Raw genomic sequence first — 18,000 nt, 5'->3', positions numbered from 1 at the left:
TAGGGTTACAGTTAAAAATGGCAAACGTTGTTGTCCTCACAAGTATAGTAATTCAAAATATGTGTGTGTGCGTGTTCTGTGTTTGCGTGCACGCGTGGGTGCACGAGCGCGTGTGTGTGTGTTTGATCTCGGATGACCCGATTTCTGCGATGTGAAGGGCAAAGTCACACACACACACACACACACACACACACACACACACACACACACACACACACACAGGCCTGTCTTCACGGCGTTATGTAACGTTGCCATGGCACACTGGACGTACACATAGAGCAACAGGGATGAAATTAGCCCGCTACCTAGAGAAAGAACATGTGATTATATTTAACAGTGCAACATTTGTCCATGATGTCCCACATGGGGACTGACTGACGTGCGTGCGTGCCTCGCTATTAGCTGTGACCCCTGGCCGCTATCACGTCTTGTCCTGTGTCCTCGTACTGTATGTAGGCCTACTGTATGGACTGTATGTGGTCAATGTTGGGCTGAAACCTTGGTATCAAACTCCCAAAATTCACCAGAACACAGGAAATTACATCTACTATATACATATCTACTATGTCCTCCAGATCCCCGCTTGGGGAGTTCCACGCCCCCCAAACCACCCCCAAATCTCCTGGATTCTGACTGTTCAATTTGGCAACCCTGTGTACTGTATGGACTGTATGTGGTTATTGTTGGCCTGAAACCTATTGCAGTATCTCCATGCATGTTCTAACTTTTTGTGATTTGTGGAAAATGTATGCCCTACTTCAGTGGTTTTCAACCATTTTCCTGTCAAGGTCCATTATGTATTAGTCTCCAGACCACCGGTTGAAAACCACTGCACTAGAATGACGTTCAACTTTTCAGATCACTTTCCAGTGAAGGAGGCTCATGGCCAGACAAAGAATGACAGATGGGTTGCGCTGCTTGTGGAGGATTTAGTCTTACTGTACAAATGACGGAACAATGTCCACAGGGGAGGAGAAATCAATTAGGATTGGCTTCTTCCCTATAACTGGATTAATCCCATAAAGCCGCCGACACATCACCCTTAAGCCCTGTGTGTTGATGTCTTGCATGGTGCTAGCTGTCTGTCTCCTCTGGCATCCGGCTACTATTGAGAATAATGCTATTGTTCAACGGGGATGATGTTAGCATAATCCTCTGCAAGCAGTGGTGGAAGAAGTACACAGATTAATTTATTTTTGAGCTGTGCTCCTGGAACAGTAGCTATAGCACTAACATCTGGCGTTGTCCGGTCAAAAACTAAAGGGAAAGCGTGTTAAATGTCCCATTGGCCAAGCTTCGCAGGACGCACTGTGATTGGCTAGCAGGGCGCTTGATGAAATGATCTCACAAATAGAATCGCTCACTTCACACTAGGTGTGTTGCGAGCTCGTAGATCGATTATTTTTGGCGAAGGGATTTGGTGTAGACTGAAAAAAGTGCATTTGTAACTCAGGTCCAGTTCTCTAAGTCTACAGGGGTTTAAGTGGTTGAATACAAGTAGCATAAACAGCAATATAAAAATTATGTACTGCTAAAAGTAAAAAGCTTATATCAAAGTAAAGTATAATAACGTTATCGAATTTACATGTATATGGCCTGTTTTGGCTACTAGAGTTAGGGTTATTAAAGCAATAAGCCACAAGAGGCGAGTGGTTACCGGGGGAGTATACACCGGCTGAGAGGCGTTGGGAAACACGAGGCGCAGCCGAGTGTTTCCGACCCTCTCAGCCGGTGTATACTCCCCCGGTAACCACAAGCCTCGCGTGGCTTATTGCTTTTCTAAAACGGTCACAATATTGCAACATGAAAATCATAGCATTGCATCATTTAAAGAAAGAAGTACACTTCTCCGCCACCAGGAAGAGACATTTCCTTGCGTTTACCAGCCACATACAGGAAAGGGACTTACGGAAGCCAGTGTTTACAAAGTCACGTCATTCTTTTTGCCCAAAAAAATAGGGAAACAACACTTATGTTAGATCAGTCTCATGTTAAGAAGTTAAGAACCATATTCAATCCATAGACATGTTTATTTTCATCCAGATTTAGCTGCTATGTGGGTGAACATCACATCAAAACGCTAGCATAGCAACCTAAGCTAAACAGCCGAGTGGTGCCTGGAGAATAGAGGGCGCTTGTTGCCTTTACAAGCCCCGCCCGGAGCCATTCAGTCACTGTCCTATGCATGCGGGCGGTGCTTAGAAGCACCCGCACGGCAGGATTTGAGAGGAAATCAAACGCTCGCTTCTTTAGTTCAGCCTCACGGCACAGTGGAAAGAAATAACGCACCTGGCTTTGATATAAACTGATTCAAGGTATGGGTTACAGTCTCAGGTATACCATGGCAACCAGCCAATCAGAATCAAGGAATGGAACTAGCCGTTTTAGAATTGATAATTGGTACCGGTCATCATCATCCGTCAATTCTTTGTAACTAATCTATCTAATTTATTTCTCACATCTGCCAATATGTTGGGCAATTTTAATTTACATTTTGTATTGCATGTTTCAATGTTGAACAAACAAATAAATCATTAGCCTAATTGCATGTATTTGTATGACAAATTCATCATGACAGACCCTATGCCTCATTCAACATCTGTGTAGCTTCCAGGTTGCTCCTCAAGCTTGTTGTTGTTGCCCTCTGGTGTTTGGTAGTATCAACAGCTCCTATCACTACTTCATTCATCCCCTTAGCTTTACACAGGGACGTGCAGAGAATGTTAGAGAGGCAGGGGCTGAAATTTCTAAAAGGGCCTTTTGGTGAAAATATCGAAAATAGTAGACCTCCAAGCTCAAAATGCATCGCAGCGCGACGCGTTGTGAGCTTGGAGGTTGGTTATTTTCAGTGCTTGATACCATACTGAACTAAGCATAATCAAGTGAATACTGGAGATGTGGCGTATGCCACGGATTTCTACACAGAGAGAGCAATTTCTTCCACATAAGAATCTGCATTCAAGTTTAGGAGAGCAATTCTCTTGAATGCTGCCTTCAGGTATGGCATGGAAAGAGGGCATTTGCATTTGTTTCCAACATAGTAAAAACTGCATTCATGGTCTGGAGAGGGCACTTTTTACAGACAGATAAAAGGGCAATGGCTCAAGTCCCCTTTGATGTCTATGTGTGTACTGCACGTGCCTGCATGTCTTACATGTAAGCCATACAAACAAATCTTTCATTTAACTTTTTCGTTCCCACTCTCACCTATGGTCATGAAGTGTGGGTCATGACCGAAAGTATAAGGTCTCGGGTACAAGCGGCCGAAATGAGTTTTCTCAGAAGGGTGGCTGGTATCTCCCTTAGAGATAGGGTGAGAAGTTCAATCACCCGAGAGAGACTTGGAGTAGAACCGCTGCTCCTTCACTTGGAAAGGAGTCAGCTTAGGTGGTTCGGGCATCTAGTACGGATGCCCCCCGAGCGCCTTCCTAGGAAGGTCCTCGATGCACGTCCCACTGGGAGGAGACCCCGTGGCAGACCTAAGACCAGATGGAAGGATTATATCTCCAGACTGGCCTGGGAACGCCTTGGTATACTCCCAGAGGGAGTGGAGGAAGTTGCGCAGGATAAGGAAATCTGGAAGTCTCAGTTGGAACTGTTACCCCCGCGACCCGATTCCGGATAAGCGGTTGAAGATGGATGGATGGATGAACTGCAGTACAGACTTTTCATCATGTAAACATGAATATAAGTGTCTAACAATCACTGTCAAGTTATTTTCGTACTGTCATGAGTGTATTAAAATGATGGAAGTCAAATTGTATAGAATCTTATCCTGAAATGGAACAGTCTGTGATATGTAGAGATTAACAAGGAATTAAGACCGTAGAATGTGCCCTGTCCCCAGAGGACAGAGGAGTCAGATAACAATGTCATAAAACCCCCTCACATCAGGGGTGTCAAAAGCTCTCCCAGACTCAGGGGAGAGAAGGGAAATCATTGAGAAACTTTCATTTCATATTTTACTGTATGTATCGTTATTAAGATCTGCTATGTAGCAATCGAGTGTAAATAACTATCATTGTATTTCCGCTGTAATATGCTTAAATGCATCTATGATTCTTTAATCCAGTATGTTTGTAGTCAACTAGTAGATTAAAATAGGGAGAGAGCAGTGACAGCAGGAGGGACAGCTTCAAAGGAAGTAATGTGATCTAGGCCTGATCGGCCAGCCATGCAAAACCAGTTTGACCACTAGCTCAGGAGCTGGGCATTGACACGATTGGTCAATAAAGGGACATGTGACGTCCTCTCTAGTGAGGGTTAGACAGCAGACAGGATATGGAGATTTAGATTCACCAGGACACAGCAGAGGAAACAACTTAAGCAGAGAGTGCCAGGGCCCATTGGTGAGGATGAAAGATATAAGGAATTGCATTATTTGATGTACTAAACTGTTGTGTGATGTGTGTATTAATTGCTGTTGTTATATGCTTGTTTTTATACAGGTTTATAACCTGTTGGTTTTCTGTAATTAGGGAATTGTAATCAAGTAGTGGACTTAGTGCTAGGGCTCCAGTGTAGGGAAAAAAACCACTGTAGGAAGCACAAACTAAGTTGGCTTGTCAAAGTAAATTGCTGGTTTATGGGAACTAACGCGTTTACTGTATGATCGTGTGTTTAATAGTATGTTTATGTATGTATGTATTGCAAATAAAATATAAAAGACACGTTGGTTATAATTTTCTAGCTATAGGAAAGCTTCTGAGTTACCCAAAAATAGCCTGGCCTCCTGCGCCCTTCCAGCTAGGGCTAATTAATTACTCTGAATAGAGTGATCGGTTAAAAAGTTGGACAGTTATAAACCAGGGCGGAGTATTAAAACAATTGCTGCAGCATTGCTGCTTTAAGGATCAAATAGATAAGTACAGCATAAAGTTGAAGTTATTAACCAGTGCAGAGTTTTAAAACGTAGCCAAAAGGAGTTGTAAAACGTAGCCTGTAAAGGGGAATCATTAATGCAGTCTGTAAGCAGACCTTTGGAGATCAAATCAGTGTTGTATCTAAAAAATAAGTGTTACGCCTAAGAGCTAACGGGAGACCATTGGAGGTCAGAACAGTGTTGTTTAAGCCATAGAAGTTGAGAGAGGGAATCTCGGGAAATAACTTATGGTCATTTAACTAAAGTTGGAGGCATAAAAGCCATGTTATAGGTGAAACCAAGACCAGCCAAAAAGGCACATGTGGAATCCTGCAAGCAGGCCACAGCTAGTAGTCCATTGTTCTCAACTTGCACCCAAGATCCCACAAAGGTAGGGGGAGGGTAAGTTTTATTGCACCCGCTGTCCACTAAAAAAGGAAGGGGGGCAGCCACCCAGTAAAGTAAACAAACCAGTGAAACACAGAACCACAGCAAAACCTTATCTCTAAAGGAAGCAGATAAAACAAACAGCCATGGAAGAGGTTAAGAGACTAAAAAGTGCCACTTTTTATCACTCGATGGAATGGTCTATTTCCAGAGAGAATTTCAATGACTTAAAAAGTGACTGCAGGCTCGCATCGCGAGACTTGTCCGTAGATGAATTGAAGACTGCAAAAGAAGCGATACAAAATTCGTTTTCCAAGCTCAAAGAGACGAACGAGAAATACATAAAGGCTATGGAGGAGGTTAACCCAAAAGAGTATTATATATTTAAATATGATATCAAAAGAGAAAAAAAAAATACCCAGGACGTTCAGGAAATTCAGGGATCCTATATGGAAAGGATTGATAGCATGCTAGGAATACTGGTATACCCAGATCCAGCAACAAAGAGCCCAGCCCGCAGAGCAGAGCCAAGTGAGAAAGAGCAGATCAAAGGCCTACCGAAGGCCAACTTGTGGGAGTGGGAGAAAGTCTATGAGGACGACAAACTTGATTGGTCGTTAGCTAGAAAGTACCTCCCCTATATGTTTGACATCGCTGAACTAAAAACTATAGAAAAAGTATTGAATGAGTCTTACTCAAAACTCACCGTGTCTGAAGGTAATTATGTAATTGCTTTAGAAGAAGATGACTCCAGGGACCATTGTATTAACATAGGGAGACTTAAAAGTGACATTTTGACCAGAAAGGAAAAACACGAATTATATATGGAGGAAATTAAAAAAGAACTGAGCCAAAAAGAGGCTAGGATAGAAAGCAGGAGATTGTTGATGGCGAAACGGGCAGAAAACCAGGTTACCCCAGCCGCGGAGGACCCACCAGTACTGGTGGAGGCCATGATGCCAGACGTAGAGGACCCAGCAGGAAGCCCACCAGGGGACCGAGAGATTCGTCACCTAGACGAAGGCAGCCCAGGAGAGCCACTGTTCTTTTTAACCCCTACAGAGCAATCCATGCCAGAGGGGGGGCCGTCCGCCAGAGACGAGCTGCAGCAGAAGATCCCTGGGGCGGAGCTGATCACTGTCACAGATGAACCACTGGAGACTGCAGCTGCCACAGACTGCTGCATTCCAGCCACACAGCCTGCCACGGCTGACACCACACGACAAGCTGAGGAGAGAGCTACGGGGCCAGCAGTTCACGCCCCACTCTCAATCACAGCCACCGTCGCCGCTCCGGGGGAGGCGAGGACGTCCACGGAGCCCTTGGTCCTGACCGCGGAGCCACACATCAGTGGTTCTGTCGGCACGCCAGAGGGAGAAGCAGTACCAGAGCGGAACCACAACCGCACGCAAGGAAATCATCGAGAGATGGCCGAGACGGCGTCCCGTGTCATAGTCGCCGCACCAGGAGAAGAGGGGGCGACCGCAACGTCCATGTTCAAGGTCACGGAGCCACACATCTGTGGTCCTGACCGCACTCCAGAGGGAGATCGAGGTGCCATTGGGGGAAGTCCAGCACCGAAAGACCAGCACACAGCCGCCACTGAAGGCGCTGTCACAGAGACCGCTGCAGAAGCAAGCCAGCCGTCCCTAACCAAGTCAGCTAAGCTGTACCAAGAAGGAAGCAAGCCTACCGACATCCCGTCGGAGAACGCCGCCACTGAAGGCGCTGTCAGAGAGACCGCTGCAGAAGCAAGCCAGCCGTCCCTAACCAAGTCAGCTAAGCAGTACCTAGATGGAAGCAAGCCGCCCTTCACGTCGGGAAAAGACACCGACCCAGGGCCTCGCACGAATGACGCCGCCACCCAAGAGGAGGCCAACCCCGTCACAACGACCACATCATACGACGCCACAGAGCTCGTCACCATCCAGCCTACCGACATCCTGTCGGAGAACGCCGCCGCCCAAGAGGAGGCCATCCTAAGCACAAGCTACGCACCAGCAAAGGGAGAGGACGAGGTCTCCACGTCCCTCAACACCGTCGCAACGACCACAGCAGACGACACCAGAGGGGTCGTCGCCAACCAGCATGCCGTCATCAGAGACGTAGTCATCAGGGACGCCGTCGACGCGTCAACTGTCAACCCCACAGTGGGGCGGGCAAAATCAGCCGTGGCTGTCTCCTGCACTAAGGAGGCCGGAGATGGCTCACTCATTGCAACACACACCACACAAAATGCATCGAGCAGGGGTCCAGTGATAGCTGTCACTCGTGATCACACACCACACACCACAGCTGTCAAAACCGTCACTGGCACGCTCTCACGCCATCCAGTGGCAACCTCAGTGAAGCAGGTTGACAGTGAGATTTTGTCCTGGGAAGACTTATCACTTGAAGACCAGAAGTACATTATGGACTACTTTGAAGACGTATGCGCACTCACCGAACCGTTGTTCACCACTGTCACGCGTACAGTAAAGAAGAGTTTTGCAAAACTGCACTCACACACCAAGGCTGCACGGGCCAAAATCAAGTGGAAAGAAAAGTAGTTTGCTTTCCCACAAAAGAAAAGGGAAAGTAGTGACGAGTAGCCAGTGAAAATTGGCGATCAACGACAACCAAAGACATTCGAAATCATTTCTATGTAAACAGTATTCAATGTAAAGTAATTGTTTTACCAAGAGTTGTCCAGGAAGAAGAACGGTGAGAAATGCAAAATGAAATGTATGGGTTTTCATTGTAATTGGAACAGAATTTAACCTTTGAAAATTTGCTTGAAAATAGTTGATCAACAACAATTTGTAGATCTGCTATTTTCCCCAGGAAACTTTGAGAAATTGACTAAAACCCACCAAGGGAATTGCTTTAAAATATGTGTAATACGACATTATTTGTGAACAATCATCAGTAGAGTCAAGCTTAACCAAACTAAGAAAAGCAAGAAGTTATATAAACTAAGGTGAGGGGTGGGTTGTAAAAAATAACACTTCCTGCCTAATGTCTCTGTCACCAGAGGTCAATGAACCGAACCATCCTCTGCTACCATTCGAGTATTAAAGATTCAATTGAGGAATTTGTTTAATAAGATGAAAAATTAAGTAAAGGTAAATAAACTAAGGTGGGTGGGGATAAATGTAAACTTGAAGAATTTAACGGAATGAACATTTAAACAAGTGCAAATCTACAGGTCAACCAAACAAAAGTAAAAAATTCTAAAGAAAATCATAACTACTGGAATAGAAATAACAATAAGGAACAGGACATTTTATCAGCCTAACAAAATTGAGAATTTTATTAGACTGAGGTGGGTGGTGTCAAGTTATTTTCGTACTGTCATGAGTGTATTAAAATGATGGAAGTCAAATTGTATAGAATCTTATCCTGAAATGGAACAGTCTGTGATATGTAGAGATTAACAAGGAATTAAGACCGTAGAATGTGCCCTGTCCCCAGAGGACAGAGGAGTCAGATAACAATGTCATAAAACCCCCTCACATCAGGGGTGTCAAAAGCTCTCCCAGACTCAGGGGAGAGAAGGGAAATCATTGAGAAACTTTCATTTCATATTTTACTGTATGTATCGTTATTAAGATCTGCTATGTAGCAATCGAGTGTAAATAACTATCATTGTATTTCCGCTGTAATATGCTTAAATGCATCTATGATTCTTTAATCCAGTATGTTTGTAGTCAACTAGTAGATTAAAATAGGGAGAGAGCAGTGACAGCAGGAGGGACAGCTTCAAAGGAAGTAATGTGATCTAGGCCTGATCGGCCAGCCATGCAAAACCAGTTTGACCACTAGCTCAGGAGCTGGGCATTGACACGATTGGTCAATAAAGGGACATGTGACGTCCTCTCTAGTGAGGGTTAGACAGCAGACAGGATATGGAGATTTAGATTCACCAGGACACAGCAGAGGAAACAACTTAAGCAGAGAGTGCCAGGGCCCATTGGTGAGGATGAAAGATATAAGGAATTGCATTATTTGATGTACTAAACTGTTGTGTGATGTGTGTATTAATTGCTGTTGTTATATGCTTGTTTTTATACAGGTTTATAACCTGTTGGTTTTCTGTAATTAGGGAATTGTAATCAAGTAGTGGACTTAGTGCTAGGGCTCCAGTGTAGGGAAAAAAACCACTGTAGGAAGCACAAACTAAGTTGGCTTGTCAAAGTAAATTGCTGGTTTATGGGAACTAACGCGTTTACTGTATGATCGTGTGTTTAATAGTATGTTTATGTATGTATGTATTGCAAATAAAATATAAAAGACACGTTGGTTATAATTTTCTAGCTATAGGAAAGCTTCTGAGTTACCCAAAAATAGCCTGGCCTCCTGCGCCCTTCCAGCTAGGGCTAATTAATTACTCTGAATAGAGTGATCGGTTAAAAAGTTGGACAATCACAAACATGGACATCATTCATAATTGTTTTAATCAAATGTCCGTGTCTTGACAGTATGTCACACTTATATTTCCATTTTGGTCTTTTTTCCCCCTCTCTTTTAAATGTGTGCTGTGCCTGTTTAATTTCAGTCTTTTCATGTACAGAAATGAGGTGCTTTGACCACCAGATCTTCTCAGCACAGGTGATGAGTGGGGTCAAATCAGTTGTAGTTGGTGATGCTCATGTGATGTAGAGGCTGGATCTTCATCAGTTGTCTCTGTTCTGTGTCAGCGTCTCTGGTGTTTTTCAGCTATAGCTACTTCTCAAGAATTGACTGTGACTCCTCCACAGTTCTGACGGTGAAGGTTCTTTGGTCACTTCCTCGACAACTGTGGCTTCCTTGTTCCAGTCAGTGTTTGGAACCTTGCGCGTCCTCTTTCCATTCACACTAAACTTCCTGATGATTTTTATCTCAGCCAGAAGATTGTGGTCGGGGGGTCTTATATTACACCCAATAAATACAATAAATAGAAACGTCTTATATCATAACATAAGGAACCTCCAATCATCCCCAAACTTGGAATCGCATGTTGAGGGGCCTCCATCGTATCATATACCTCCAAAAGCGCTTTCACACAAACGCAGACAGTTGCACCATCTGACATAAAACTATATTTTCCCCTCGCAGCTTCCTAAGATCCTCATACCATGGCAGCTGCACCCCAATGCTGACACAGCCCTGCCTAGGTAGGCAACCCAGCCATCTGCGGTGCTCTGAGGAACACACTTTTCTAGTTTGGAACTGAATCTTGGCGGCCCGAAGACCAATTTAACCCAAAGCTTTAAATAAAAGAAACCCAACGGAGCAGAATAAAGTGCTTCCCCTTGAACGTCAGAGGACGACCCAGCAGGCGATACTGAACAAAGAGCATCTCTTGGTACTCTTCTTCCACGCAGTCAGATAGTCCCCTCATGCGGAAAAATAACTGGATTAAGATAACGAGGTGAGCTCACTAAACCAAGCATATAATTAACTGTGTTTGTCTCTGCGCCGAACAGAGTACGCCGCAATAAACAAATGGCTGTTTTCTTTTATTCTCTATGGGGGGAGTTACAGCAAGCAAAGACAAGTCATTTTACACACTGCTGATTCAATAGTCTTGCAATTAATGTCCAAAAGCGCATAATGTTCTTGAGCTCCAAAACCCCATATTTATTGAAAAGTCTAATGTGAAATAATACATAGGTTATTTATCTAATAAATAAAAGCTCTAGGGTCCCTTTAGTTCTTTTTGTACGCTTACAGGGGTACGTGGCCTAATTCATACCAAACTGCGGGTCCATGAAATTAAAAGCTTTGAGAATCACATAGTATAGTTGTATCTTTATTTGAGCCTTGTGTATAAGATACCGGTATGCTACATCACTAAGAAGGTCTGGCAAACTACTTCAAAGACGTCCACAATCACAACACCAGAGGCAGCTCCACTAATCACGTTCAACCCAGATTTGGCCCCAAAAAATGGTTAAATTCGTTCTCCTGCTATGCCACAAAAAATGTGTAACGCCTTATCAACAGCCTTAAAGGAGAGTAAATCCTTACTCTCCTTTAAAACCGCTCAGGAAGAACACCTGCAGGTGGCTGCAACTCAAAACTGTCCCCTGTAAAAAGTCAAAGCCAAAGCCTACCCCAGGTAAAATGAAGCCTTTCACTGTATTAGCTCATAATGAAAGGCATAGAGTCTCCTCTCCGCTTTCCAGTGGAGTGCAAATGATTGAAAATGACCTGCAAGCACAACAAACATGAGCTCCAATCTGGGCCTTCAATCAGTGTTAATCGCCTCAAATTGAGCACGGGCAGGGATTTACGGGGAAAAGCCCATATGCACATGGTGTTGCATAACTCTGCAAGCTTTGTCCACCTGTTTCTGCATATAAAGCTGAAAAGCCGACATACTGTGCACAGTTTGGTGACAAAGGCTGACAAAGTGCCGCGCTAAATGCCATTTAGTACACTTTGGAGGCAATACAGAGCTTTTGTTGTGTTGAGTGATGGAGTGCATGTGTGAGTTTATCTACGGAAGCAGGAGTCTCACAATAATTTGACCAAATAAGCATGGCAAATCAATGAAATTAAATTGTATTAAAGTGTCAAATCACAGAGACCCGACAGTCCCGACAATCTTGTACCAGTGAACTGTACCGTCATGAATCTGTACATTTTCCTATGCAAACTTCTAATAAAGCCTTCAATCAATCAATCAATCAGTCCCACACTGAGCAAGCAGTTTTGCAACAGTGGCAACGAAAAGCTCCCCGTTAACTGGAAGAAACGTCAGGCAGACCCAAGCTCCCAGTCAGGCACACATAGACATCAAAGGGGGCTTGATCCCCTGCCCCTTTATCCCTCCGTAAAAAGTGCCCTCTCCAGACGATAAATGCAGTTTTTACTATGGTGAAAGAAACACAAATACAAGAGAACTGCCTTGTCCAAACTCTTAGTATTCACTTGATTATGCTTAGTTTAGTGTTCCGAAAATAGCCGACCTCCAAGCTCACAACGTGTCGCATGCGCGACGCGTTTTGAGCTTGGAGGTCTGCTATTTTTTATATTTCTTAAAGGCCCTTTTATAAATTTCAGCCCCTGCCTCTCTAACATTCTCTGCACATCCCTGTTCCCGGTGTCAGACATTTGGTTGAAGAAAATAAATAAAGAAACATATAAGCTACAACAACCAATCTTCTCCGACAGGCAGGCCTGAACAAAAACAATACATCGAGGCGTCCAGTGGTATACAGTACGAACGTATACAGAGAGGTAATCCTCTTAAAAGTAATATTCAAAAAGAGGGATTTGATTGATCAAATCCTTGAGATTATGTGTTGTTTGTAGGCCAACTACTATCAGACTGGAGGATGAAGAGATCAACTCATATTTCAGGAATACTAAAGTCCCCCCACCCTTCAAACCACTTTACTGGGATCAGAATGCATAAGTCACTAAATGGAATTGTATCAGACTAGCCTGGCCTCAATGTGTGTGTGTGTGTGTGTGTGTGTGTGTGTGTGTGTGTGTGTGTGTGTGTGTGTGTGTGTGTGTGTGTGTGTGTGTGTGTGTGTGTGTGTGTGCGTGCGTGCGTGTGTGTGTGTGAGTCCACCTAATTAAAAATAAAAGTCAATGTTGTACCTATAACTACATGAATGCTGGTGTCCCTATTTGAAAGGAAAATGTCCCAACTTGCAGATCTACAAGCTCACAACCTTGTAGATCTAAAAAATAGTGTTTAAATGTGTAGTAATTATGTACAAAACATGAACAGTACAGTACTGTACATGGAGAGCCCAAGGTCGGAATCAGAATCAGAATTTACACGATGAGACAACTCTATTGCCCCATCACAGGTTTACAGTTAAAAGGTTAACAGTTGGCGAAATTCGTTTTTGTGAAAGCTTCATTGTTTTTGGTTATTTTCATAAGAGAAAGGGAAGGGGGAGGGGGGGGCGTTCAAGGGAGAAGGTTATACTCCTTGAAAAATGTAATGCAATCCTACTAAAAATTCAAAGTCGTTTGAATATGAATGCATAATTATTGACAATGAGCCTATAGTCAATATCCATCCAATTGTTATATAGGCGTACTGTAGTAATAAAACAAGGTCCTGCCACCATACATACGCTCCAAGCACAACGATGTCCTGTCCTGTAATAACACTAAACCAGTCAGCACTCTCCACACATAAAGATGATTGCTTTGGGGGCCCCGGGGCGGTACAGTAGGCCCATGAACCCGTGACCTCTCATCAACACTGTGGCTGACAGTGACCGCTGGGAGAGCCACCGTGAGGTCAGTGGACACCTTAGGAGAACATCATCCTGATGAAGGTGGATGGACTGAGAGTGACTGAGTTGCATTTTCTAGCTGACTGACTGTACCGCGGATGGACATCCCGGATACGGAGCCTTTGGCAGCTATCAGACCTGATCTGTTGTGAATGTACACTGTTAAAACCATCAGTCTTGATTCGGCCATTGTAACTCAAGAAAGAGAGTGTACACGTTTAACCAAATGGACCCGTAACTCTCAGACAGACCTTGTCCTATAAATCGTAGATCGAAAATCTCTTACATTCACAACCAGCTACGGTAAATGGTGCATTTATATAGCACTTTTATCCAAAGTGCTCTATATTGATTGTGCATTACATTCACCCATTCACAAACACATTCATACACCGATTCACCACCAACCTGCACTTGCTCAAGGACACTTCGACACTAACTCTGGGGGAGCCCGGGATCAAACTGTGAACCTCACAGTGCCCTACCGGCCGCTCTACCCCTGAGCCACTGCCGTCCCACTATACAGTATAATGCTTTGGAAGCCTTGCTCTACTGTTAACTGTGAAGCTGATGATGCACCAAATGTCTGAACCTGCGGGTCCTCTCGTAATGAGCGGGAATTACTATTGCAACAACACATCATCAGTAGGGTGAAACTAACCTGGTAAAACTAACCTGACGGTCTAAACCCAGCTCACGTTTTAGAGGGTGAACAATCCAACGCTTAATTCTGCTTCACAATGATTCCTTGTGTTTGTTTATAAGGAGCTTGTGAGAGTTCACCAGGGCAGACTTCATCTTCCTCTCCTGACAGCACAGAACGTTATCAATCAGACAAGGTCAAACCTTTGTCCTTTGTGGTTACCTTAGGACAGTTCCTCTAACCATGTGACGATGTCCTGAAATGGAACCAGGTCAACATCTGATCTGTGTCATCACCTTAGGACAGTTCCTCCAACCATGTACTCTGCGGAAATAAGTCTCATGACTTTCTTGTGTATAATCCTCAAATATCTGTAACCAAATAAATCAAATAAAAAAACATGAGCATGACCTGAAATGAAACCAGGTCAACATCTGCTCTGTGTCATCACCTTAGGACAGTTCCTCCAGCCATGCATGTGACCTTATCCTGAAATGCAACCAGGTCAACATCAAGTCTCTGTCATCTCTGATCCTTATTCAAGACCTTATAAATAAAGGGAAACCCAAAACAAACAACTTCCAACATCTGAAAGCCTCTGAGTCAAAAGTCCCAACTGAAATACACTGATATAATGACATCATAATATCATCCCCGCCCCTTTTTACCACCACCACAACAACACTGTGGGTGTGGCTAACTTCAGCGGGGTCACCACGCACGAGACAACCAGGCATACATAATGAAGAGGTGGGTGTGGCCACATAAAAACATAATTTTAACACTCTCTGGGTTAACAGAGTATTTATAAATTGTAGCATTGATTAAGCACTTTTAATTGACTGCAGTTATAGAACTTCTTGGAGTGCTTCTTCCACCACTGCCTGTTCAAGGCCTAGTTTAAGAAGAAAAAAACCCTTTAAAGAGGTGGTGCCATGGTTTTTTCCCCCCTCTAAAACATGATTATCAGGTATTATGATTATACTAGGAGGAAGATCCTTTCCAAAAAAGTATACAGAAAGAGTTAAAATTGGGTTTTTATGTGGCCACACCCCCAGTTCATTAAGCATGCATGGATGTCATGGTGGGTGGTGACCCAGCTGAAGTTAGCCACACCCCACAGTGTTGGGTGAATGGTAATTAGGGGAGGAGTTGATTCTGTGATGTAATCATATCTGTGTTTTTTAACTGACACTTTTGACCACAAGGTGGCAGCCTCCAAGAGAAAACAAACAAATACCAAGAGAATACATAATTGCTTATAAAAACCACACCAGGGGGTCTAATGAAGTACTTTCAACCTCCTAGACACATGAAAAACAGAAAAAGTACAAAACTATGGCACTACCTCTTTAACATGTGACAGTCATTCCTTATGAATCAGGTCATGAATCACAACACACATACCTATTCATAGGTTATGGGTTATTCTGATAGAGGTCGAACTGGGTCACAAGCTACCTCTCAGAAGCAAATATTGTACTTAACTCCACTACAATTATTTGATCAATTACGTTACTTGAAGGTCCATTTAGATTTAATAATAACAAAACATACTGTATGACCATTTACCAAGCCCTATACTTTGGCTATTCAAAAATTGCACATCAGGTATTTTCGTGTCAGCCATCCCCCATCCCACAACAATGTTTTTTGTAATTGTAGTGTTTTAGTTTCTAAATAAATTAGACATTTATAATGTATTCATTAATTTTCTTTTGTATAGTTGTCCTTTTTATTGGAGGGTCCAAGAAGAGTTGTGTAATATAATATAATAATATTACATTAATATTATATTATAATATGAATTATGGTGATATGTTGGATATTAATGACTCACACATCTGCTTATTTAAGACATTTAAACTGGCAAACTACTTAGATAAAGCCTGGGACCTGAGGACCCTATGTTTGGTTAGTGTGGTTGCCCATCCAGACTATAGTTCTTGTCCGACTTTATTTTTTCTTTCATCTAGACTCTAGATGAAAGAAAAGATAAAGTCGGACAAGAACTATAGACAAGAACAGGGGTATTCAACTAAGGGGGGCCAGAGGGCCACATTGTAAGAAACCCAAGGGGCCGGACTAACAATTTCCCAGAATTGCACCTTTCTAGTTAGTGTGGTTGCCCAGCAGGGCAACACACTATTGTACAAGTGCAGCTTTATTTCTAGATAAACTTTTTGCCAATGAGGAAGCAGCATTCCCGGTGACGTCACCTTTATAGAGTAACCCCATTGACTTGACTGGTTTGGGAATGCCTCTGTATACTTCCTGAGGGAGTGGAGGAAGTTGCTCGGGATAAGGAAATCTGGAAGTCTCAGTTGGAACTGTTACCCCCGCGACCCGATTCCGGACAAGCGGTTTAACATGGATGGATGGATGCTTGCCCTATAAAATGAAAACAAAGCTGCTGTCCATCCGTCCAGCGTCCGTCCATCCATCAGTCCCATTCCAGTGAATGCAATCTCTCAGGAATTTCATGACATTTGGAACAAACAAATAAATGATTAGAACTTGGTTGTCAAAGATGAGAGGTTGAGTCCACCGTGACCTCACAAAACATGTTGTTTTCAATTGGAACAAGGCCTTTCTGTGGCTTTAATGCCAGGTATTGTTGTTCCATTGCATGTGGATGGCATTACAAGCGGATTGTCTGATGTAAAATGTGTCGGCATTACAAGCGGATTGTCTGAGGTAAAATGTGTCACCACGTTGAATTATTGAATGCTAACGGATTGAAAAACTGAAGTCTCAACCAACAAAGACACGTGTGCTAAAAAGTAAAAGTATCAATACTGCAATATAGAAATACTCTGTTAAAAGTAAAAGTCCGGAATTAAAAATGTACAAAAAGTAAAAGAACTCATTATGCAGAATGTCAAATTCTCAAATGTTTAAAAATCATTTGAAAATGGCTACAAGCTTGTAGATCTGGGGAAATAGTTTGTGCGACAGGCGGCAGAGCTTATTTTTGTGGGGGAGGTCTGTGGATCTATTTTTTAGGTTTCCCTGTAAGAAATTGGGGATGGGCAGCACTCTTAGGTGTCCCTGAGGAGTCTCTCTGAGTAGCTCGACCAACCAGTCAGTACAGTGGCAGAAAAAGCACTAGATTTCTTCATAAACTTAGTAAAGCAATGCCATAACATTCACAAAATGTGAATAATGTAAGAGGTGGTAAAATGGTAAATGGTGCATTGTTATCCAAAGTGCTTTACAATGTGCAACATTCACCCATTCACACTCTCTTGACGAAGGAAACCATGCAAGGCAACAAACCCTGCTCATTGTGAGCAGTTAGGGGTTCAGTGTCCTGAACAAGGGTACTTTGACACTAACAGAAGGATCGAAACTGTAATATTCTGATTCCCAAGCAGCAACTCTACCTCCTGAGCCACTGCTGCCCTGGAGGGACAGACACACGACTGCTCGTCCTGGCGGCCGGTCTCTTAGGAGCCAACGCTTAAAAAAAACTTTCACCATTGTAAGATCGCATTTTCAAAGTCATAAAAGTGCTTTTCTTTTTTGACAGCAACCTTCGCCGTTCCATTGTCTTGAGGAAGAAGTGACAAGAATTGTCCAAATTCCCACTCTACAGAAAACTCCTCCTCCCCACGATTTCTCCATTGCTGTTAATTCCACACCCATTCCCCATTCATCTGGTGCTCTCTCCCTCCCTTAAAATTTGACACTATACACATTTTCTATTTCATAGTTAAATACTTGTAAGTCTCAATTTAGAATCCCCTCAAGGAACCCTGGACCCCACTTCTGAGAACTACTGTCATTGGTTAGTGCTGCCTGAGTTTTGAGCTGTCAGGCAGCATTCTGATGGGCTGGAGAAGGCCTCCACCTCACCACCAACATGCTGATGGACAGAT

At 43.3% G+C, this 18,000-nt stretch overlaps 1 protein-coding gene across 2 annotated transcripts; it reads left to right on the top strand.

The window, feature by feature from the left end:
- Positions 1-3,718: 3,718 nt before the first annotated feature.
- Positions 3,719-9,626, top strand: LOC308296156 (uncharacterized protein). Of its 2 annotated transcripts, none has more exons than XR_013962605.1 (2): positions 3,719-9,203; positions 9,303-9,626. XR_013962605.1 is itself a non-coding variant. In XM_080739310.1 (2 exons), the coding sequence occupies exon 2, from the start codon at positions 5,395-5,397 to the stop codon at positions 7,795-7,797; it is 2,403 nt and encodes an 800-aa protein (XP_080595436.1). In that variant the 5' UTR covers positions 3,719-4,349; positions 4,449-5,394; the 3' UTR covers positions 7,798-9,626. The 2 variants fall into 2 exon arrangements, 1 of the variants encoding a protein (XP_080595436.1); XM_080739310.1 differs by having other exon boundaries at positions 3,719-4,349; positions 4,449-9,626.
- The last annotated feature ends 8,374 nt before the right edge of the window (positions 9,627-18,000 follow it).

This window comes from Nannobrachium achirus, assembly GCF_963921795.1.
Source record: "Nannobrachium achirus genome assembly, chromosome: 12".
Lineage (NCBI taxonomy): Eukaryota > Metazoa > Chordata > Actinopteri > Myctophiformes > Myctophidae > Nannobrachium > Nannobrachium achirus.
Note: the sequence above shows the minus strand (reverse complement) of the source record. Positions and strands in the feature narration are given on the sequence as shown.

Bases quoted from the DNA above. Each gene is read 5' to 3' on its own strand.
- LOC308296156 (XM_080739310.1), top strand. From the start codon at position 5,395: ATGGAAGAGGTTAAGAGACTAAAAAGTGCCACTTTTTATCACTCGATG.